The sequence below is a fragment of the Platalea leucorodia genome, assembly GCF_965183815.1.
Source record: "Platalea leucorodia genome assembly, chromosome: Z".
In the NCBI taxonomy this organism is placed as follows: domain Eukaryota; kingdom Metazoa; phylum Chordata; class Aves; order Pelecaniformes; family Threskiornithidae; genus Platalea; species Platalea leucorodia.
In genome coordinates this window covers 16,373,270-16,398,005 of record NC_138858.1, presented here as the reverse complement: position 1 = coordinate 16,398,005, position 24,736 = coordinate 16,373,270, and the positions used below count along the sequence as shown (strand labels likewise).

Here is a 24,736-nt window from a genome sequence, read left to right as displayed (position 1 = left end):
CGTATACTCAGAACTGCTCCTCAGTTCATGATGATCCTGTTAAAAAATAAATAGATGAGCAATTAAAGGATGCAGTACAATTAGTAGAATTTACAGGATTCTCTTCAATCTCGCTGCATTAATGTTTCAGTAACTTAAAAGTGCGTAATCCATACTAAAGGAGCTGGAGCATATGTTCCAGCTGCACTGTGTTTGCTACTTTGAACCATCTCATAATTATTTGTAAAAAGATTATTCTGTCCTTTTCAGAATAAATACACAGATCAAATTTCATTATTGTGTCCAGGTAGATAACATATGTGCTTTTGTTGCCAGTTGCTGCATAGATTTATACACTTCATACTATTTTCTGCTTATTAATAAATGCTGGCAAAGAGCTTTGCATTAAGAATGCAGTTATCTCGCTTTTGGCAGCAGTTTTGTAACCATACTTGGGTGGGGTTTTCCCCTCACGTCATTGAATTTTGAAAGATCTGAAGGCAAATGTGGAATAAGGTTGAACTTTTCAAATAATTCTGGCGTGGAGGTTTTTTCCCCTAAATTAAATACTATTTTTAAGAAATGGTCCTTTGTAGTTTTCGAATAAAACCCATAGTCGTCTCTTTTTTTCCCCCCATCCCTACACTGGCCATTTCCATTTACATATTGACTTAATTCTGAAAATAGAGCAAGTTTAGATGCTTTCAGATCCAACAAAACGTACCTGGTTTTGACCTCTGAGGTTGTTTGTTGCTCAGGAGATTATTTACAATTTGAAGTGCAGTGGCCACCTGAAAGGGAGAACATGGTTTCTCTCAGTTGCGGCATCCGTCAGACTGGGAAACCTGCAAGCAGACACTATGCAGCAATCCGTGCTCCTTTCTGCTGCTTTATAGCTCATGGTGTGACAGAGCACGGTGAAATATTCCTCCGTAGCCAACACAAGATGGTTGCTTTAATAGCACTTCGTCGCGGCTGCTTGTGGCGGTGGAGGCACACATGTTAAAACTGCAGTAGAGCAGTCCTAAGGCGATGCATTTCAGAAGAAGTGGTATTACTCCTCATCCTGTTCCCTACAGCATGGATATGTAGAGAGATGGAAGGCCCATGGTAACCTTGATTTAAAAAAAACAGTTTCATGCTTCTAAGACTGAATTTAGTAGAAGATACACCAGGACTGTTTTTTACTGATAATGCTTGCTCACAGGCCTTGCTGCTGTCATCACACTTAATACTCTGTGGGACAATAATTTAAGAAGGAGAAATTATAAAGTCATCAAGCTTTCTATCCTGCACATATACAAGAGGGAAAAGCTGTTTCTCATGAGCTCTTCCTAGGACCACAGCTCAGCATTACAAAACTTTGTAACACAGCTTTCATCTTCATTACTTGAATGAGGAGAATCGCTTGCATGCGTGCACGTTATGTTTCTTGGATTTGATGAAAAACTTTGAGGACTAAGAATATGTTTTCAGGCTTAACATTCTGTCACGCACAGTTTAGATGCCAAGAAATACTCTTTGATTAGCAAACAGTACGTAGAAAATGAATTACGTTCCCTCTGCTTATTGAATTAACTTCACAGTGAGGCAGCTGCCTTCAGCACGTCTGAAAGGCGGTTGTGAAACAACCTTTTGATGAGTGTAGAGCTGTTCTTCATAATAATCTAGTTTGTTTTCTGATTTGCAGTGAAATTACTAATTTTATCTCTGACGCTGGAGACAAGCATGATATTCTCTTTGTTGTCTCTGAGGTTGATTAATACAGAAGAAGAATAGATATCCTTCAGAGGATGCAAAAATCCTGTGATACTTTTCAAGCTTTTGAGAAATAGAAAATAAACACATACCCAGCTGATTGTCACTTGATTTCCAAATTCATCTCTGAGGATAATGTTCCCTGTAGCTTGCATGTGACTAAATCCTTGCCCACCATGCTAAAGCTTCCCCCTTAGCAACCAAAGCAAATAAAAAAAAAAAGAAAATCCTGCACATAAGAAGGAACCTTTGAAGTGGAGGCAAAGCATCCACACTGTTAACAAAAGGGGTGGTAAGTAGGCCACAGAAGCTGTCTGTAGAAGAGCCGTCTCTGGGTGCAGTCATTAACTAAGGAGGGTCAGATTTAGCTAGCAAATAGGTGGATATTATATGAAAAAAAAATCCCTGGGAGTCGCAAGAAGTGGGATTTTTGAGTCAGTTACTGAGGGTGCACTCCTTCTCCAAGCCATATCTCAGCCAGCTCAATTTTTGAGAGTTTCTGTGTTGCTGGAAGAGCAGGATTTGATGATGTTTTTGATCCACACTTGGTACTGACCAATGCCATTCTTAAACTATTTGATGTGAAAAACAACAACAGAAATGGCAACTGTATTTTGCTAATTGTCTGGGCATCTTTTGTGCTTGTAGCTTTGGTGTCTCTCCATTATGGGCTGCAGGAGAGCAGCAGGCTCTGACGAGCTGGCTTGGGTTTAGGACTCAGTGACAGCATAGCAGCACAGGTGGTGGGTGAGCTCTTTAACTGCCAAGAGGCAAGTGTGGACTCAGTCCCTAACTAATGTATATGGTAGAAGCATGCTTATCCCTCCCTGCATTTGACTTTGGAGGTGGCTGTCTCTTCCCCCCCCCCCCCGCCCTTTTCTTTTTGACCCCAGAAGGCACAAACTATCATTCTGGTAAATTACTAGGGAAATTCAAAAGTACTCTGGGCAATCCAACCAAATCCTTAGTATTTCTATTCTTCCTCAAGCTATCCTTAATTACTTTTGTAGTCTTACCACAAAAGAGGCAATCTCCATGTTTATACACAGAGCAGCACAGGGAGACCTTGGTTTCATGTGAAGCATCTATCTGCCACATCAACAGGCCTGCACGGTAAAATCCCGAATGGGCTGTGTATGTTCAGGCTGATTTTGCTGGCAGGAGTTATAGTGGCATTTCATCATCAGAGCATCTGTCTGCACAAGGATTTTAGTATAGTGTTCCCTTGGAAAGTGCTGGGTGGTTGTGTCTGATGGCTTTGGTCATAAACCTGGAATAGTATTAAAATGCCACAAAATACAAGAGCACAGGATTTTTTAATAACTTTGTTAGGGAAAAGTATTTATCTACATACCTATTAGTAGCCTGTGAGATTTAGTCCAGAAAGGAAGTTGGCATGGTGATCACCAGCTCTGTGATCACCAGCATTATCGGTAGCTTGGCTTTGGAGTGTTGGTTTGGGGTAGCTGGCTTGGTGTTTTCTTGTGGCGGGTGAGGTTGTCTCACAGTCTTTTCCTCTATTTGGACTGCTTGTAACTTGTATCATGTTATGCACCAAAACACCTGCTTGCAGTTACAGTATATGCTGTGTGACTATTTGTAAAGATATTTTATGTGATCCCATCATCACACTCTGAGCACAGTCTGACTCTGCATATACAGAAAGCAGCAAGTGTTTTTCATCACTGGGTTCATTCCCCCAGCCCTGCTGCTGTAAGCTGTCACTAGCGTCTACTTGTCTCAAAGATTTCATGCTTCAATCTGCGTGGCTGCTGTAGTGAAATTGCAAATGGCTCATTAAGTCAGTTGGGTTTTCTTTGATCTTTCTAACATTACTTGGATCACTAAGGAAGCTCTACAGCTAATAGATGCTAATAAGTGCTCAGCCCAGGGGAAATGCATTTGTTGGTGCTGGGCCTGGGTCTGCCTAGCTGCTTTTACCTCATTGTGAAGGGAACAGTTCCTTGATGGGTTGGTCCTTCTCCACCTTATTTATAAGGTACAAAATGAGCACAGAGGTTTACAGAAGCAAGCCTTTCCAGATTTATTCACATAATGACTTTCTGTAATACAAACACATCTAACACAAACTCAAGCAAATAGAAACTCAGCAGGTATGACAACATCCATGTCTCTATGTTGTATTAGCACTTGCATGCTGCAAGCCATTGCCTTCAGGACTATAGGAGCAAGTAGATCTATAGGCACATCCTTGTTAATTTTTAAGCAGAGAACTGGGCAGTTCTGGACTAACTAACATGCATATGTCTGAAAGTTTGGATTTTTAATCTGCTGTAGCTGCTCTGTGGTCCTGGACTAGTAGGATATGGATAAAAATTGTCAAAAAATTCCTGTCAGCTCTTAAAACTCTGTTGCACGTGCTGTATCATTCCTGATGGATTTGGGCAATTCTCAGCATCCTCCAAAGCCTTAGAGGGCTTTCAACTGTAATCTGGAGAGAACACATCCACACTTTCCCTGGAGAAGTCACCTACATATCCCCAACTTCTGCAGTGGCTATCTCTGCTTGGATGGTAGGCTAAGGAAGCCTTAGTTACAGAAAGCCCCCGGGATCCATTGTCAGAAGGTACACCAAGCCTGCAATTAATTTTATTAAATGCTTCCCTGTGCTTACAAACAAGTAGCCTTTGTGGGCTGAATGAGCAGTTAGGCATGCAGGCTATAGCCAGAGTTGTGTTGGGGCAGAGCACACAGAGGAAGCAGTAAGGCATCCTGGCACTCTGGTGCCACACCTGTACAAAAGAAACGGCTGGAACAGGGGGAGTGGAAAAGAACTTGTAAATAGGGAAGGCAGCCAGGCCAAAGGTCTTGGTGATGTACTGCCTTCTGTATGAAGCAGAACTTGCACAGGCTATAAAAATGCCCATGTTTTTCTTCTATTAAAACAGAGATGATGAACTTTGTTCCCTAGGAATTCAGTAATGTCTGTGGGATGCAATGCAATTCTTTCTTACGGACTCACTGTCATTGTGAAAGAAGCTGGTTTGATACAATATAAGGCTTATTTTTATTTCTTTTGTTCTTGAAGCCTGGAAATGTTTAACCTCATTTTATTGATCTTTTCTCTATGACTTTACTCCTAAGCAAATGTTTCATAATTCCATTTTCTTCCAGGATTGATTTTTTTTTTGGGGGGGGGGGGGGGGGACCTAAGATATAAATCTCATGTAGTCAGAGATTATAATAAGAGTTTGTCTATATAATGATAGCATTGCATGTATTTTCCCAGGCTGTACAGTTGCTTCAACAGAGCACAGCCTATTATAGTAAAATATCTTTCAGTATTTATCTCAGACACTAAGAAAAATAATAAAAGATATGTCTTTAAGACACTGAATGATCATACAGTGGGATTTGACCTTTGGCAAGATTTTAATATTGTAGCTGTTGATGTGAGAGTTTTTGTAACTAAGCAACTGTCATCCAGAATGTATTATATCATAAAATAGTATTAAGATATGAAGGAGACTGAGTGGTTAGAGTGGAGTACGAGCCATGGTGAGATGCAGGCACTTCCCCACTGAAAATTTTTGTTTTCTGAGCTATAGCACAAAGAAGGAACCTTACCATCATTTGTTTCATGGTAGGGTATTGAAACATGCTTAACTTTATCTTTCAAACAGCACCGTGGTGCTCTCAGTTGTGCCAGCAAGCACTGTTGTGTAGTAAATCAAGAATGACATCACATCTTAGGTGATGGGCTTCTTAATTTTTCTGCTGGACAGCGGAGGGGGACAGCCATGGACCTTTATTCCCTTCCTACTTGGATTTACATACTCTGAAGTCTGAAACTGGCTCCTCTCCTTTCCAGTGCAACCCGTTCAAATTACAGCTCTGAGGCAATGCTGTAATCCAAGTAATTCCTACAGCTATGGTAGTGTACTGGGTTGCTTGAGTAACTGGGAAGGGATCATTTTAGCCAGTGCGTTTGCTGCCTTGTTTCCCAAGGTTTGAGCAGATATTGCAAAGAAACTTGCCTCCTTGTGAGCAGAGCTAAGTTCATTATGGTTTGCCTTGGTTCTGCTGCTTACCAGAGGAAAGCAACAACAGGGCCACCCCTCCATTCCCTACTTTTGATTGAGGAAAATGTTGAAGCAGTGAGGACTTGACTCTTCACTACCCTTCCCTGCTGTCTCAACTGAGCCGTCGGTTTGTGACTGCCATCCCTGCAGCAGGAGGAGGATCTGCCTTCATTCAGGACCACTGTTGTTGCATCCTTTCCTTAGCCGCCTTTCACCATCTCTCTCCTCCTATGCACACTCTTTTTACTCTGTTTTCATTTCTTCCTCTGGGCTGTTGCAAGCAGTCAGCCCATCATGTTTCATTTCTGCTTCAGCTGCATGCGCGGTGATGGTCAGGATTTGGATAATTAAGATGAAAGAATTAAATCTGAAACCAGAGTGTTGCCATCAGCCTTTAAAGTTTCCACTGGGAGGAATTAGGAAAGGATGTTTTGTACCTAGAGATGCTGTTTCAGGCTGTCATCGGGTGCTAGGTGGGCGGTCCTGAAGCTCATTGCTGGAAGGTCATCAAGGTACTTGTGTGTTGTCTAAGACTGGCACTGTTTCTCTGAAGAGTATGAGCATGTGGCATGACGAGTGTCTGCGCCCTGTTTAGTCCATCTGTTAAACATCCTTCTGCAGAAGGTGAAGGACAGGGCTCAGCCGAGAGGGGTGAGTAGGGTCACTGCTGCAACACAGGAAATGAGACCCGTGCTCTTGCCCTCCTCTTACACCAGCCGCAGCAAGTTCTCCTGAGCCTGTTGGTAATCTCAGCTCAGAGAGCGTTTGGCTGATAGTGATCTGTCTCACCTAGTGGCATTTGCTGCTGGCTCCCTCTATCAGACAGCGTTTCAGTGCTATTACTGTCTGCTGCGCTAGAAAAAAAGAGACATAAATCCAACTGCATGATTTTCTCTTGGTGAAAAGCTTCCTCCTTTGAGCTCTGAAGTCTGAGGAACGTTTGTGGAAGTAGTAATCCATATGATGAACATCTGGGATTTTTTTCTTCTAAGCTATTTCTCATGAAAGTCACAGGTGGACTGTTGCTTTAAACATATTTTCCAGCTCGGGCAGGACTTTTCTTTATTCTCTAGTAACTGGAAATAATGCATTGGATGGACTGACCACAAGGGTCAGTTACTGTAATTCCATCTCAGTAACCTTCTGGGCTTCTCTCCGCTTTACAGCCAACATCGACCGTACTGGCTGTGCAGCTCTTCTGAATCTCTTCTGAATGCAGACTCACATCTGCTTTTTTTGGTTTTAAGTGGTGGGTATTTTTCTCCAAGCCCATGCTTATGAACTCTTGTCATCTCTTAAATAACGTATCTGCTGATGCACAATATACCAGTGCACTGGGTCACAAGGCTGTACTGTCTAGCAGATGTCCCCCTGAGTCAGTGCTGGGTGGAGGTGTGCAAGGTCTCTCTGTCTGGTCTTTGATGCTTGATGGCCAGCATCAGCATCTGGTGTGAGATGTCTGTAGGAGGAAGGGGACTGCAGCAGCTCTATGGTGAATGTACAGCTTGGTCTGTATCCCACAAGAGGAGCGTGAGCTGCTGCAGGGACTCTTGTGCTCAGTGCATGGCTAACATGACAGGTCTGTGTTTCCTTGTGCTGCTGGAGCAGAGCAGTCCAGTAAAACCCCGTGTCATGCTGAAGGAGGAGGGAATGACCTCTCTTGGTGACCTCTCTTCCCGCACCTCTCGAGTGGATGGACCTCAAGGCAGGGACTGGGGGAACAAAGTCCCTCCCACTGGAAGAACAAGATCAGGTTCAAGACCCCCTGAGGAACCTGAACATACAGAAGTCTATGGAACCTGATGAGATGCATCCCAGAGTCCTGAGTGAGTTGGCTGGTGTGTTGCCAAGCCACTCTCCATGATATTTGAAAAGTCATGGCAGTCAGGTGAAGTCCCCAGTGACCGGAAAAAGGGAAACACTGCACCCATTTTTACAAAGGGTAGCAAGGAGGACCTTGGGAACTACTGACCTGGCAGCCTCCCCTCTGTTCCTGGGAAGATCATGGAACAGATCCTCCTAGAAGCTATGCTAAGGCACATGAAGGACAGGGAGGTAATTCAAGACAGCCCGCACGGCTTCACCAAGGGCAAGTCCTGCCTGACCAACCTAGTGGCCTTCTATGATGGAGTGACTACATCAGTGGACAAGGGAAGAGCTACAGATGTCATCTGTCTGGACTTCTGCAGGGCCTTTGACACAGTCCCCCACAACATCCTTCTCTCTAAATTGGAGAGATATGGATTGGATGGATGGACTGTTTGGTGGATAAGGAATTGGCTGGATGGTCGTATCCAGAGAGTAGTAGTCAACAGCTCTCCAGATGGAGATCAGTGACAAGTGGTGTCCCTCAGGGGTCCATATTGGGACCAGTACTGTTTAATATCTTCATCAATGACATAGTGGGATCGAGTGCACCCTCAGCAAGTTTGCAGACAACACCAACCTGAGTGGTGCAGTCGACACACCTGAGGGACAGGATGCCATTCAGAGGGACTTGGACAAGCTTGAGAAGTGGGACCATGTGAACCTCATGAAGTTCAACAAGGCCAAGTGCAAGGTCCTGCACCTGGGTCAGGGCAACCCCCAGTATCAATACAGGCTGAGGGCTTAAGGGATTGAGAGCAGACTTGGCAGTACTGATGGATGAAAAGCTGGACACGAGCTGGCAATGTGTGCTCACAGCCCAGAAGGCCAACCGTATCCTGGGCTGCGTCAGAAGCAGCGTGGCCAGCAGGTCAAGGGAGGTGATTCTGCCCCTCTACTCCACTCTGGTGAGACCCCACCTGGAGTACTGCCTCCAGCTCTGGGGCCCTCAGTACAGGAAAGGTATGGACCTGTTGGAGCGGGTCCAGAGGAGGGCCACAAAAATGATCAGAAGGATGCAGCATCTCCCCTGTGAGGACAGGCTGAGAGAGTTGGGGTTGTTTAGCCTGGAGAAGAGAAGGCTGCAGGGAGACCTTATTGCAGGCTTTCAGTACTTTAAAGGGGGCTTACAAGAATGATGGGGACAGACTTTTTAGCAGGGCCTGTTGTGATAGCATGAGGAGTAATGGTTTTAAACTAAAATAGGGTAGGTTCAGACTAGATATAGAGAAGAAAATTTTTACAATGAGGGTGGTGAAACACTGGAAGAGGTTGCCCAGAGAGGTGGTAGATGCCTCATCCCTGGAAACATTCAAGGTCAGGTTGGATGGGGCTCTGAGCAACCTGATCTAGTTGAAGATACGTCTGCTCATTGCAGGGGGGTTGGACTAGATGACCTTTAAAAGTTCTTTCCAATGCAAACTATTCTGTGATTCTATGACCTCTTTGTTATGGCATGTCTCAACCCAAATATCTATCCTGGCTTCACTCCAGGAGGATTTTAGTTTATTGTTGATGCGTCCTCTGCAGTCCCTTGCTATATTTTTACAAGCTATATAATGCATTTTTTAGTCTACCTTTTCCCTGATGGTCTGTGATGTGGTTTCTTTCATTTGTGGTATGGCAACCCTAGTTCATCAATGTGCAGTTCTCATTAAATAAAATATGAGATCAATTCAGAAGTTACCAGTATTACTGGAAGCATGAGACTTCTCACAATGTCTGCCTATTTTTAGTGCTGATCAGAACCAGTAAGAGCTCTCCAAATCATCAAAACATTTTTGTTTTTAAAGCTAATTTGAGATCACATCAGTGGTATATTGGTTAATATTTTATTTCCTTTTTTAAGAGTTGGCTCTACAGTTGTTAGTTTTGTTAGATGTGGCAGCAAGTGCATGTTTGTGTAAATTGTTTCAAGCCAGGGATTACAAAACCATTTGTTCTTTTTCCCATTGGTGTAGCTTTTTATTGAAAACTGCAGATATCTTAAAGTCTACTCTTCTTTTTCAGGAATGCTTCTTTCAGTATTTTTCTCCAGGGAGAAGTCTATTTTAGCAAAATAGATTATGTCAAAACATTTCAACTTTGTACTTCTATTAATTCTGTCTTGTCTTCAGATTTATGTTACAGTGTTAATTGCAATATTCAATGGTGTTTCTATATTCACAGCTTTTCAATTTTGTATTCAGAAACAGGTCTTGAACTTTATTTGATGGGAAAGGCCAACATTTTGTATTTGCTTCCTAATTCGAAACAAAATCGTGTTTTGAACTGCTGGAGTTTCTCACAGAACAGCAATTCTTGGTTTCGGGCTGGATCTAGTTAATACCACAATGGGGGTATAGCCCTGAAGTACCCAGCCTTTACTTGCCCCTTGATATCACTGTTGATCAAGTGACAGTCTGCAGACAATATCATCCTTTTCCTCTCATTCCTAATGTCCATTTTAATTTTGCTTATGACTGTTGGAAATGACAGTTTTATCTATTAGCTATAGAGTGAATACCACTGGCCAAGCAAAGTGGCAATATTATTAACAATAATAATTCACCTCATGTGCATGATAATAAACACTGTAGAAGGACAGAGTTCTTCAGGGAGACAGTATCATCTAAGGAGTATATGGCACATCTCTAGGACTTTTACTTTTTTGCAGGAAAAATCAGTCAGAACCTGTTTTTAGTTTTTCTCTAGGAAAGTTCAACCTCATTATATTGGCCAAAAGTGAAGTGGTCTGACTGCCATCTTTAAAATTTAGAATAATTTGAAGTGAAGGCAGACAGCGTGATGGTAGATGTAGTCTAGAGTTAGTGACTTGGGACTATGCAATGTGGAAGAGTCTGACTCAGCTTTATGACTGATCTGAATTTTGCTGTCAGTCATGTTATGTTGCCATTGATTGCATCATCTAGACATTTCAAGACTGTTGGCTATAAGGTTGAGTTAAAAAAAAAGATGACTATTGGCATATGATTACAAAATCTGCCAGTAATGAATGTTAAAAAGGATGGCTCAAAGGTCAGCAGAATTATCTACCAGAGTGAAACAAGCAGATTTTATTCCTTCCAGTGGATTACTTTGCACAGTACAGTAAGTAAACTATACCACTGTTATCTTAATGATAGGCCCTTGTGAGTTGGTTAAAATAACTGTATTAATCCTGCTTATCTTCTTAAGTTGTGCTATACTCAGTGTGGAGCTTGGAAGTTATTTTTTCATCCAGTGTTTGAATTGTCAGGATTCCTCTTGGAGCCTTCTTTGCAACTCCCAATATCACCGGGGAAGACGTTTTATAAAAGCTGTAAGAAGTGAATACATTCAAGCAGAGAGGAGAGTGATCTGTGTAATCTCCACAGCAGAATTGCTGAAGGACTAGCATGAACATTGCACACATTAAAGCAGACCTATGAAAACAGTGGTTTAGAGAGGAAAGCAGCAAACACACTGCTCTCATCTAAAAATGGCAGGGAAATGATCCGAGCCCTCACAAGCTTTCAGGAGAAGGTGAGACTGAAGAGCTTAACTGGAAAGAAGTGATAATTAAAGATATAGAGGTTAATGGAAAGTAGGATAAATGTTGATGAGGTTTTGCAAAAGGTGGATGCTGTCACATGATCTTCATGTGGTTTTGTAACTAATTCTATGGAAATTTTACAGGAAAATTTTGGGATTTCGGTAATGCAGCTGGTAAAGTGTTAAGTAGGATATTATCAACGGAAATGGAATTTGGGAACAGGAAATGGAGTTGAGACTGGAATACCAGACTGAAGAGAAGGTAATGGCAGCATTCCTCAAAGAGCCTGGTTGTCTTAAATATTTCCATGAAGGACCTTGGATTCAGCTGTAGTAGACTGCTAATGGAATTTGCTGATAAAACAAAGTAAGAGGCTATCATCATAACAGAGGACAGCTGAGGGGTAACATACAACAAGAACTGGATGCCTGCAGTATTTAGAAATGAGCTGCAATTTAGTGGTATAAAATGCAAGGTCATAATGATGGGAGTATGCTCTGGTAAGGTGGGATCTCATCAGCTGGGGAAGCCAGGCAAGGCAGATGCTGGAGTGTCACTCATGGCTGGCTAAAGCTGAGCCCCCAGTAGAAAGCATCTGGGGAAAAGAGTGGTGTCCTCTTGGTAATGCAGTGGGGCACTTCCAGCATGCACAGAAAGGTGGTGATATTACTGGGTGTGGGTAGGAGATCCTTTTGGATATCCTGTGCAATTCCGATCATCCATGTTTTGGGGAGCAAATTAAAATTGGCACAGATGTAAAGAGGGACTACTAACTAGGATAATCAGGGAATGAATTGCTGAAGACATCGGGAGAGCTTGTCTTGTTCGTCCTAGCACAATGAAGCCTGAGATGCTATGTGATTACTGTCTATAAATATCACAGGGGAAAAAATACCAGGGAGGGAAAAGAACAGTTGAGGCTAAAGGCCAGTGTTCTCACAAGAGCAACAGTTATACACTGACTAAATAAATTTAGGCTGGAAGTGAGAGGAGGGCTCCCTGCCATCAGAGCAGTGAAGTTTTCCAACAGTCTTACAGCTGGAAAAGCAGGAGTGAGAAAGGTGACTGCTTTTAAGATGAGCTCTATCAGCTTTTGAAAGAGGAACAGAGATCATTAGCAGATTCCTCCCAGACCCTCTTCCACAGGAGAATGTCACAGCTGCTAACCCGCCTTTTCAAAGGCAGCTGTGCACGGTCTTGTCCATGCCACTTGCTTTGTCACTGGAGATGGGAGGACAGGACCACACAGCACAGCTTTCCTCTCCCTGCTAGGTTGCTTGCAGGAGCCCCAAGAGCAGTCTGGTCTCGAGGCATGTGAAGACCCACCACCCGGTGATGGAGAAGCAGGTGCTCTTGCAGTATTTGTTCATAGCCCCACTGGTTATTGAGGAGTCAGAGAAGTCTGTGTTAGGGGAACAGATCCTGCTGATGTGGGACCACCTTGGCAGGAAGATAGCCTGGTGAGCATGTTTCCCCCAGCTGTAGCCAGAACAAACATTTCTTACTGTGAAAGAGCAGTGGCTATTCTGTAGTATCTCCTGGCTACTGTATTTGGCATCATTATAATTGGTATAATACAGGATTTATCATGTGAATGTTTTGGGCTTGTTAATACTGGATTGTAAGGAAAGCAAGTGGAAGGAATGAGGAATAGCTCAGAGAAGGCTGCTCCTTGTAAATGATTCACGGCAATGCCCAGGATGCTGTTTAGTAGGATATTGGTTCTGGGATCCAGCTCATTAACAAAGCTGGTTTAGCTGTGTGAGGCCAGACCTAGAAGCCAGAAAATGTATAAAGGATAATAGGCAGCTTAGTCTCCCTCTCTGGTGAGATGAAGCAGTTGTTAATGGAGGAGCTAGTGGGTGTGTGACAACCCTAGACCCCCGCAGCCTGCGGTCTGGGCGCAGGGCTGAGGTGCTGGTTGGCAAAACCCTAGGTGGCAATGACAGCAGTGCAATAAAGATCCTTGGTGCTGTGTATCTATTTGATACACACCTTGCAAGGGAAATGATAAAACTAGCTTTGGACATGAAGGCTTGGTGGAGAAGGAGGTGGGGGAAGTTCAGTCCAAAGAAAAAAAGGCAGTTGCTGATGTAGTCAAAGGAAACAACAGCAGGAAGCAGAAGAGGCGGTGCCTCAGATGAAGAGAGGTACAGCAGGGAGGAATTTTGATGCTGACCAGAAATTTGCTGGAAAACCGGATTTGTGAGCACCATTGATACTGTTTGTGAAATTGGATCAGACTCGATGACTAATTGTATTTGAGGAAAATATGTAGGAAAACATTTCACCTTGATATTTTCTAACTTAATGTTTTAGAAATATTGAAGTGTTTTGACAGTTCCAAAATAACTTTATTTTAAAATGAAACCTAATCTAAAATTAGTTAAATTTTAAAAGACCAAAAAGTAAGAAAAGAATGTTTAACTGGCTACGTTGAACATTAACTAGACGTTTATTTTTTTAATTAACTGAAGAAAATGTATGTTCCTATGTAATTTTGTCCCCCACCATCTCATTTCCTGACTTGTTTTAATCACAACATCATTCAAATCAGAGCTGTAATTATGCCCAATTTATGTTACTCAGATGTGCAGCCTGAAGCTCTTACTATATTTTCTGCTTCTTCTTGCTGTCCAGATAGCTGCAGTGATGAAAAATTACTATTTCCCTGTACCTTTTTTCAAAGGCAATTATTTTTGTCATAATTTTCAATTTAAATTTTGTTGGATGGATTGCTTCCTTGTATTCTTCTTGCTGGTGTTTCATGAATGAAGCAGATTTCCACCTTCTCTGAAGAATCAGAAAATGTTAAATTCCTGGGAATGCTGCAAGACCCAACTCTTCACTGCAACTTTCGCTGATTTGAGTATGGTTATTTTCCTTACATTTTTCAACATTACATTCAATATGGATTATTCTATAGTATGTCTGTCTGAGTAATATATTGTGAAACACACTGAGCAAGGTACTATGGCAAACAGCTATGTGCAGTTTTGTATACTTTGGTTGTGTGTTCTCTGCTCCTGCAGACTGACTTTATATCTCCACTTGATGGAACAAAAAACCTAACCACTTAGAGCTGTTTATCTGAAAGTAAATGGAAACTGCTTTGCTCTGTATTCAACAGCAAAGGATTAAAATATAAGTGAGATTTAGTTTAATTTCGACCATCTGCAGGAAGAAAACAATTTTGCAGGCTACGCTATTAGACTAAAAAAAAATCCATATTTTACCTATTTAATGAAGTAATTTAGATTTATTGTAGTATCTGTGTCAGTGGAAACTGTGCAACAATGTGTGAAATTCTGTTACAGGTCATACAGTGGAGTGATATTGCTGGCAGCCAGAAGTTTCTTAAATAAATTCTGCCTTGCACCTAGCTGCCCTGCTTTCCCTAGTAGTGGTACATACCTTTTAACTAAGTTTTCCAGTTACTCAAAAGTGGGTTTTTTTTCAGAATCGCTCTGCTAATTCATCTGTGTTCTCAGGTTCTGAGCAGGGCTAAACACTGGGAAAAAGCACTTCTTCTTGTTCACCCTATTTCATTGTTCTCCACTTTAAATTTCAGAGTATTTCCTCCATGCACAATGTTGTGGGTTTTGGTTTTTGGGGGTTTTTTTGTTTTTTTTTTTTTTTTTTAGTTCCTTGCCTTTTAATCTGTCTCTTCTTTCTTACATCACTCAAATTTTACATGCTCAAGAATGTGGGGCTGAGCCATCAGCAGCAAGTGAAACTCTGAACTGGGGGGTAGCTGGGCAGCTGTGTACCAGAGTCTCCTACCAAGTTCCTCAGCAGGAGAGCTCTTTGAAAGGTCCCAGGCGACACATGGTGGCAACTCTTGGAGAACCTTGGCCGTGAGTGGTCTAGTACTGGCTACAAAATACACCTGTGACAAAGCAGTTCATGCTCTGCTGTCAACTCTAACACCTGATTTGAATGGTTTAATACAGTGATTCAAGGGTAATGAGTGTATGAATAAAGCATAACTCATTTTTTAAAGAACTAGAAGATGGGAAAAAGCCCCAAACCTGTAGCTATTCCCTTGGCTGGTGACAGATGTTTTCTTACATAAAGCAGAGGTTTTCTCTGTTTCACAGGCAGTGGCATAAGTTCCAGTTCCTGTTTCTGTAGTCCACGCTTATTTTCATTTCTGTGAACTTCTTGGCATTTCTTGAACAGTCCCTGTGTGGAACTGGGACCAGGACTGACTGTATCAAGCAGGTAAACTATGCCATGTGCAGGCACCTGTGTAAACGAGTGCTCAGGCATTATCTCTGTTTAGGCTACAAAACGTTGAAAGGAATGATGTCTGAACAGCACTCAGATCTCTCTTTTTCCCTCCATTTTCATAGCTTAAGACTTGCACCACTGTTAGGAAAATGGGAGATGTTTCTCCCTGTGTCACCAAAGAGATAACTGATTAGAAGAGCAGTTGATGAGCTTGTCTAACTTGATCTGCTGGACCACTGAGAAAAGCCAGCCTTTGAACACAGGCATCCTCATGGCAGGCAGTAGTTTTCCTGTTAAGTCATGGACTATCATGTATTTATCCATACTAGCATAACTATCTGTGTTACAAGGCCTTCTTCAGTCATGATGTAAAAGCTAAATGCCTCACTTTGTGTGGTAGCAGTTCAGGCTTTTAGCTCTGGCGTTGCCCACTTTATTTCCCCACTACATTGACCAAGAGAGTAGCGAAAATACTGGAGTTGCCTCATTAATGAGATCTTTTGTACTATATGGTCCACTGAGTCCTTTCCCAGCTGTCTGTATTCCCAGTGCTATTAGTTAATGCCCTAGGTGCAATGACTAAAAACACAGAATGAGGGAAAAATAGGATGTTGAACATTAATCACCTTCAGAACCACCATTTGCTGCTATTAAATATCCCGTTGCATTTTTGTACAGACATAGAGGTGTAGGTTCAATAAATTCAGCTGAAATGTTCTTTGAAGGGAGGGCAGGAAAGGCCCTTTTGAGCTCTTTTCTGCCTCCACTTAAAAATGAAACCCAGAAAGCCAACAACAGCTCAATAGGAGAGCAAAGACATCTGGCCCCTGCTGACTCTGCAGAGTACAGTACTATGATCAATTATGTTAAAATATTCATCTGACCCCAGCACGGTAGTCTGTGTCATCTGATTAGATGTGTTTCCAAACTGTATAAAGCAATTGGAGATGCCTGAATTACAGGTAGGCATTTCAGAAAAATAAATTCAGGGCTGTTGGATGTTAGTGTAGATAGTTCTTGCAACGTGACAGCTGGTAGGCAGTGTAGTGTCCACGCAGGATCCGGGGAAAGGAATTCCCACCTGTGTGCCTTCAAGACTATTAATAATAAAATTTCACCTAGCGTTGCCCAAATTTTCTGGTTCTAGTCAGTCTGGCCTTGGTAGTGGCAATTTTATGGCCACACTACTGCTGCCTAGAGAGGATCTGAGGGGTAAGGAAGTGAATCTAAGGAGTTCTTTCCCAGCCCATTCATGCCGAGCTCATGTAAATCTCTGTGTTTCAGTTCATTTGTTCCTTGGTTGTGTCGATTTAACAATTTGGGAGGTCCTGTTATAAATCAAATCTCGTCAATGAACTGGGCCATTTGGGACAGAGGAAGAGCAAAAATGGTTGATTTGTTTCTGTTAATCCAGACCGTTTCTATGTGCTAGAGGTCTAGAGGTCTCTTGTCTCTAGAGGTCTATTAGCACAAGTGAGAGAATGGTAAATTTTGATTAGGGATGAGAAACAAACAGCTTCCACAGAAGAGGACCTTTTAAACTAGTTTTGCCACAGAGAAAATTACAGTAGAATGATGTACTGCGGAATGGTACCTAAGGTTCATGTTCTGTGGGGAAGCTTACTTACTGATGAACAGTAAATCTTTAGCGGGAGCAGAGTGAGGATGTGGTGAACACTCTTGAGCAGCACACCTTAATGCCATTATTTTTGGTGGCATCTATTTGTGGGTACTCTAGTTGAAGCTAATGAGGATATGTAAGGATATTTACGCAGGGATCCTCTGAATACAGAGGAAGATTGGAATGTCTCCATCACTGGGGGCTTGTAAGTACTGATTAAATTGAACATTTACCAGGAGTGGTTTGTATTGTTGATCTTTCTGTAATTGATCCTGCCCAGGATGGGCTGAATGAACTTGAATGACTTTTCAAGGTTCTTTCCAGTTGTGATTTTATGATTCAGTGACATGCGAGACATCCACTGCTCCCACTGGAGCTATGAATTTTCAGCATCCTTGAAAAGCCAAAGTCAGCATTTGCTGAATTACGGCTCCAGAATTAATCAGTGTACTTGCAAACATGGGTAAAATTGGATGCAGGGGAGAAAAGTTAGAGTATAGGGATTCAGATTCAGGCTGGCATGAGTACATCCTCCTGCAGAGGAGTGCTGTTTTTCTTGAACAGTAACACCTGTCTGCAAAAGGCTGCAGGGAGGCAGGTGTGTGCTTCACTGGAGAGGGAAGAAATGCCACACGTCACTTTGCCCTGAGCAAGTGGACCTGCTTCAGTTCTCACTGGTGTTACTGGTAATGGGCGGTTAATGCTAGGCAGCATCACACTCTGTAAATGAGACCAGTTTCTCACTCTGGATTAGGTTGTACTGGCTCCCTGCACTCCAGAAGAAAACCTGTTCCCTGCCTTTAGTGATCATTAACTCTCATTAAACAGTGAACAGCCCTTTTGTTTTGCGTTTACAAAGTTGGTTTCCCCCCTCCTCTCCCTTGAAAGCTCTGCAGAGAGGGACGGCTGTTTCGCCATGGGAGGTCCTGTCTTACAGCACTGCTGTCGTTAGTCTTCTGTCATGTTGTCAGGCTTTGATGACTCAAGCATTAAAAAAAAAAACCCACCCCCCTCTTTCTGAACTAAAATAGCCTAAGAGCAAATTTTTTTACGTAAATTTTAATGCAATTAGTTAGTTCATATTTTCTTCCTGAAAGCTCGTAGTGGGACTCACAGTTTTGCTGCTTGAACTGAAGCTATTTGAATATTCAATTAATATTTTTTAAACAAAATTCAATACCATTGGAGTCCACTTGAGATCTTTGATAGATTAAAAAAAAAAGAGGTCTTGAATATTCAATAGCTTTGAAAAGGGCTATGCATGTTTTGTGGTTTAGGGCAGTGTTTCTCCGCTGAGTTCTTTAATGCATCAGAAAATGGTTCCTGAAAGAAATGAAAAACTTAAAAAGAAATCTGCGCACATTTCTCTTTATATGAGCAAGCAAACAGGACAGGGAAAATAGAGGTAATAAAATAACTGTCAAAGCTGAGCCTAGATTTTACTGGATTGAAAATGAAGATCACTGTAGCAATGCCATATGAGAAAGTACACGGCTCCTCAACAAAAAAAAATATCTGGCAACAGTGATGTAAGGCGTGTTTGCATGCATGATGTAAGCCATCCTGATACCCAAGCCGTGCCCAAATGATGAGTACCTCTGACTGACCTAGTGAGGTGCCACCTAGAGGTAAAAGCTTTGGTCTCAGAAGAAATACAGCCACATTAAATACCTGCATGACACTGCATTGTCCAGCATAGGTAGATCCCTACTGCCCAGACCTTCTCTGCTCTCCCCCTTCTCATGCAGACTTTTTGGTGGGTCTGAGAGCCCCTGCGGGAGGCTGCTGGGCAGCATGGGTGGCAGGGTGGATCTGGCCCCTGGTGCCGAGGTGCAGCGGTGGTGGGCTGGGACTGGACCACAGCCCTTCCCATGAGGTCCTTCCATGTCACGTCTGGTCACATCGCTTTCACCCCCCTGCTCTCTTGCCCTTCTGGGTGTGAGGGGCAGCAGTCTGGTACCTCCTAGGTGCCAGTCAGTGCAAATAAATTATATATTCTATGTATTCCTTCAGGACAGAAAATTTTTCACCAAGATTACTGATCCCAATCCATAGTCAAATGCAGGTAACGTGCTGTTCCCCTCCTTCCCCACCACCACTCAACCCCCCCCCATCCTTTGGCTTTCCTCTCCCTGCCCTACTCATGCTGCTAGCCCTCTCATCCTGCTGGGGACGTGGAAAAAGGAGTCGACTTCAGATGCTGGTTTGTGGGGCAGTGCTGCACTGGCCTGGCAGCGTGAAATCTGGCCAGCCCTGACCCAGGTTGGTGGAGCTGCAGCAGGATGAAAACAGTGCCCCATGTAGTGGGGTGAGAGGAGGAGACTCCTTGCTTTCTCCCCGCACAGGTTTTGCTGATGAGCATACCTTCTCCCTGGCTCTAGGCTAAGGCAGGCAGCACCCTTCTGTGTGTGTGGCTCAGCGTCGCACAGTGGCTTTTGCAACCCTTAGGGCTTAGAAGTGATTCATTCCAAGAACTGGGATTGTGGCCACAAGAGCTGGACTGCCCAGCTGCAGGATGCAGCCAACTTCAGTAAGTTTAAGGGCTGACAGTATTCTGCATCTGTCAGCTTTAAGGGCTGACAGTATTCTGCATCTGTCAGCTTTTCCAGATGCCTGTCTCTTCATTTGTGGCATGTTAACGTAGGACTTTTCATCTTGTATGCCCTTCAGAACATTCATGCACAGCACTGAAACCTCACAACACATCTCTGAGACCAGTAGGACTCCTGATCAACTGATCCAGCTTTCACTGCCTCATTTATAGTGGAGACAGCTGAGGCACAGGAGGTCTGGAAGACTTGAGGTTGCCCTCAGGAGAGCTAGACCTCGTCCTGAATGCAGTTTCAATAGCGGCATTGCTGTCATTATTACCAACATGACACTGTTTTATTAGGAAAACTCATTACACTAGCACAATGGAGCTGTGGATGTAGTTACAGTATGACTACACCGCTGTGATTAGTGGGGTAACAGCAGACATATTACTAACCTTGAGTATCTACGTGTGGCCCATACTCACATGGCTGGGCTGTCCTCAGCCCTTGCAAGGTTGGGATCTGTTGGTGCCAGAGCTTCAGTGAGACCCCTAAGCACGGACATCAGCATCCTCCATAGGAGAGCCAGGACCTGCCTAACACAGAGGCAGTGGTACTGTCAGGGTTTGCAAGCTGAGAGGCTTGCCTATGCTCATGTGCAAAATCGTATCTTATCAACACTGCAAGAATATCTACGAAGACCATAGTATGTATTGGGTTGCTGTGAGCACAGTCATGTAGGTGGCTGCCACACAGCATGGTTTGTGTTCCTCTGACTGAAACCCTTAATGAGAACAATTACTAGTTTGAGGCATGCAGAGACTGGAAATTACAAGGGAGGGTGAACAAGGTTTGTGCTGCTATCACAAAGGCACCCTGAGAAATGTTAAAGCAGGCTTGTTTTGTGAGCATGTGAGATATTTGTACTGAAACTGAGCAACGTGTGGTTTCTTACAGTCATTGATGTAATCCACTTTCAAGGTGGCACTATGGGAGGAAGATGATCTGTATGGGTTTTTTCTATGAATTTCTATCATAAGCAGAGTTGTGTAGCCTAGATCAAATCTTTTTAGGTCAGTGGAATCTTTTGTTCAGGTGGGTTTTTTTTTTTACAGTATTGTGTTCTTTGGCTTTGCTCTGTAAATAAGCTTTTTGTTGGATAATCTGATTGAATTTTTGACTTATCTTTGAATGCTTTCTAGTTTTGTGAACAAAAGATTTCTGTGACTTTAATGATTTGTGTATGAGCAAAGGGTCATGCAACTGTGTCCTGTGTGAAATATCAGCAAAATGTAAATAACCCATTTAACTACCAAGCCTAACTGGAGGTGAAGTGGCAGGGCAAACTGAGTTTAAGATAGAGCACTAATCGAAAGGAGCCATGACTATATGTTAAAGGCTGGCTTAATAAGAACACAGTAGGAAAAAGAAAACAGTATTTCAGTCTATATGGCTAAGTGTATAGACAGCAGACTCTATGGTCTGAAGACAGAATTGCATCAGAACCAGCTTCAGAACAAATAAAGGACACCAAAAGAAGTTAATTGTGCCTCAAGGGGGAGTAAAATATCAAGGGTATCAATTTACGCAGAAGAAAGGACGAAAAAGATCTGTGCCTGCCTACAGTCAATCAGTTCACCTTTAAACCTGAGACTCTTTGAGCTTAAATAGGATGATATTAAATACAAAAGCATCTGCCATCTTAGAAGTTCAGCGTTGTGTCTTTGTCCAGTGTTCAGCAGTATCTCTTGCATGTGAAGATGTAGTGGAGTTTTCAACTGCTCTGAGCTGCTTTGTATCACCTTGGTGGTCCATGCTGTTCTGCTGAGACCTCTCCTGGTTCTGGTTGCTCACAGATCTTTTCAAACAGTCCAGGCCTTGCTGGATATTTAACACCTGACCTGTGCCTGTTACAGTTCCATGGAGTGCAGCTTGTCAGGATTACATAGCTTAAATCTAAAGATGCTGTCTGGGTTCTTATATAGCAGAGTGCTGAAGCTCAGTTTTGTGAGCTGGTGTGCATACATACATATGCTTCAGTGATATTGAATCAATGAGTGGAAAAAATGGCTGGCTGGGCTTAAACATGGATCTTAGAGTGGATTTAAGCACATTTGCTGAAGCAAAACCTTAGTGTTGTGCATTCTCCTGTAAAATCATAGAGGAATCAAAAATTATAACTGCTTAGTTTTTTCAGCACTAAATTGTTTTTAAAAAAATGACTAATTCTGGTGGCCACTGACAAGTACAATCTGTGTCTGCTAATAGTTCTGTTTTCTTTAAATCTGTTTTCCTAAAGCTTTTGGGAGCAGATTTAGGTTCAGCGTGTTCAGCTTGATTTAAATTACTGTCAGACCAACATTTTATATGTATCTTGCCTCTATGAAAGAGGCTGTACAACATGCTGGCTGAGGGGGAATCACAGATTTATAGATTTTAGAGCAAAGGGAGAACACGATGTTCATCTAAACTGACTGCGGCCCTGCACAGTCCATAGGTTCTTTTATTTAACTCAGCAGCTTGAGGTTGACCGAGAGTGTATTTTTGGAATGACATCCAGGCTTGATTTAAAGACCTCAAGTGCTGCAGAGTTTGTCACAGTCGTTGAGAGTTTGTTCCAATGGTCAACTACCCTTTCTCTGAAAAATACCCTTTCTCTGAAAAATCTGTACCTTATTTTTTTGGAACTCTGTTAACTTCTGTCTTCTGAAAACTGGATCTTGCTGCTTGACTTTCTCAGCAGGACTGGGGAGCCCTTTATTTTCCTATAGATATTTCTTGTGATTATTAGTTTATATTTTCATGGTGTCAGAAAAATTTCTTTATACTCACAGACCCAGTTAGGCACACATCTTTTACACCCCAGTATTCCCATGCTAAGGGTCTGACATAATAAAAATAGGCCATCTTAGAAAAGAGCTGATAAGACTGTGGTGCTTTTTATTTCAGTTACTAGCCACTGGTTTATGATTAAATATCATTCATGGCTGGGATATTAATACTGGTGAAGCAGGGTATTCGGTACATGCTGTACTTACACTGTAGAAATCATGATTGCTCTAGTGTCCCCCAAAATATTATTTTCATTATTGCCTTTAATGTGTCAAACATGCTTTCCAAATGATTTGAGTTCTCTGTTGCTTCTTTTTCCATGAACGATTCCCATGGAATCATATGGCCTGATGATATTGAAAAGGTCCATGCCCTTGCCCCTAGGCAAGATCAATAATTACTGTGAGCCGGTATGTGAGCTTCTTTCATTCTCTTCTACTGAGAAGTTGAAATACAATCAACATATTATTTCCACAGAGAATAAAAATTACAAAAAGAAGGTTTTTCAGAAAGCCTGAGCAGTAACCTGTGTCCTTTCTCACATGGTTCCTTTAGAAACCAAGTAAGATCAGTGGGAGTCACTGTTGGTAAATCCTGCCTCAATGCATTTATTTCGCTGCTTTATGAGTAATTATTGTTCCTGTTTTCTCCTTAGGGCTCTTCCTGCAATGATGCAGTGGGTCCGAACTCAGAAACCAGGAGAAAGTGGTGTGAATATTATCACTGCAGATTTTGTAGAACTTGGTGACTTTATCAGCACAGTCATAAAGCTCAACTATGCCCTGGATGAAGGTGAAGATGACACTACTTGATAGTACTATAATGTGTGTGATGTTGCATTATTTAGGATTGCATTTTAAAAGAATTATCTTCTAAAACACTGATCTTCCTATAACACACTGAGGTGTTTAGGGCTTTAGTGGGTGGGCGTAGGGGAAATGTTTTAATCAGTTATCATTTTTTACATTTGTGTTTCATGTGAAGAGCAAAACTAAACATGTTTACAGTGTTTGATAAAAGAAGGCCATTTACGTGTTTTCCATGAGGTACCAAATAGGATTCATGTGTCTTCTATGGTTATGAACAGTGCCAAGAAATTTGCTGCTTTTGGAGCAATGGGATGTGTATTGCCCTCTGCCTGCCCACAGCAGGATTCCCGACAGTGTGAGCATTACACTGGCAGACTAAGGACAGTATATCTGGCCCAAAAATTTCAAGCTGCTACACTTCATCTGTTAGGTGGTTTGATCATATTTATCAGTGAGCTACAGGTTTAAATGCCTTTGTGAAGTAAATCCAAAGTCATGCTTCTAACACATGCGCAATCAGTGGACAGTAAACATGATGTATTACGTAGCTTGCACGGAGCACAGAATAAATCCTGCTTGCTTTTCATTCTCAAAATGGGGTTTTCCAATGTCTCTGCCCCAGGTCAAGTCAGCAGATATGTAGTGCTGGCCTAACTCTCTACTAGGAGCTGCCAGTGTGTATTTTCCCTGGTTCTAGCAGGAACAAAGTTAGGCCAGCTTGGAGCACCACTCCCTCCCAGGGTTAATCTTATGTAAGTGTCTGATCCAATGATGTCCACTGAATTTAATAGGAAAGTTTCCTGTGTTTGGCATGGATTGGTCATAGGATCAGTAAATTGTGTGTACTGTAAGGTGGGCAGGATTTTGTCCCATAGTGAAAACCTGCTTTCTGCAAGACTAAAACTGCACTTAAAAAAAATAGGTGCAGTCTAAGCTTCTCTTTAAGGCAGCTACGAACACAACACTTCTCTGCTGATTACAAAAAAATCAGTGCCAGTTTCATCAGTGAAAAATTGCTGTACTAAAGAGTGTAGTAGTTCAATTTCTAGCAAATAAAAATACCCTATAGTCCTTATAATTGTTTGTGGGGTATAATACTGCGTAACACGGTTGGAAGTCTACTGAATGGCACTGTTCTAGCAGCAGAATGGCTAATCATCCTACTTTTAATGAAACATATATAAAACTCAAATATATGGAAGACTTAGCAGGTTATAAAATGAGAGCATTGCCACTGTATGACACCTAACTGGATACAATGCAGTCAGACATATCTCTTGAACACATCAACACACAGGCACATGACTTTGGAAAGCAAAACATTTCATTTGTGCAAAATTATAGATGCTACAATGTCTAACAAGGAAAATGCTCTTTGAAATATTGCAGGGCTTTATTGGATAAGACTGAGGTCAAGTTTCCATTGATGTTACTAGAATTTTTTGTTGAATGAGAAAAGAGAATGGCATCATACAGTCCTTTGCTATTTTCTATCAGATTATAAGGACTACCATCAGAGTTCAGAAAACCAAAAATGGTCTTACCGA

General features: G+C 42.3%; 1 protein-coding gene across 1 annotated transcript in view; it reads left to right on the top strand.

The window, feature by feature from the left end:
• Positions 1 to 23,192, top strand: part of PLCXD3 (phosphatidylinositol specific phospholipase C X domain containing 3) — a gene marked incomplete at both ends in the record, with an annotated part of 80,731 nt that extends 57,539 nt beyond the window's left edge. The window contains one exon of the mRNA XM_082336049.1: positions 23,036 to 23,192. Coding sequence (XP_082192175.1) covers positions 23,036 to 23,192 — 157 coding nt within the window. The remainder of the gene's footprint in view (positions 1 to 23,035) is intronic.
• Positions 23,193 to 24,736: the final 1,544 nt, after the last annotated feature.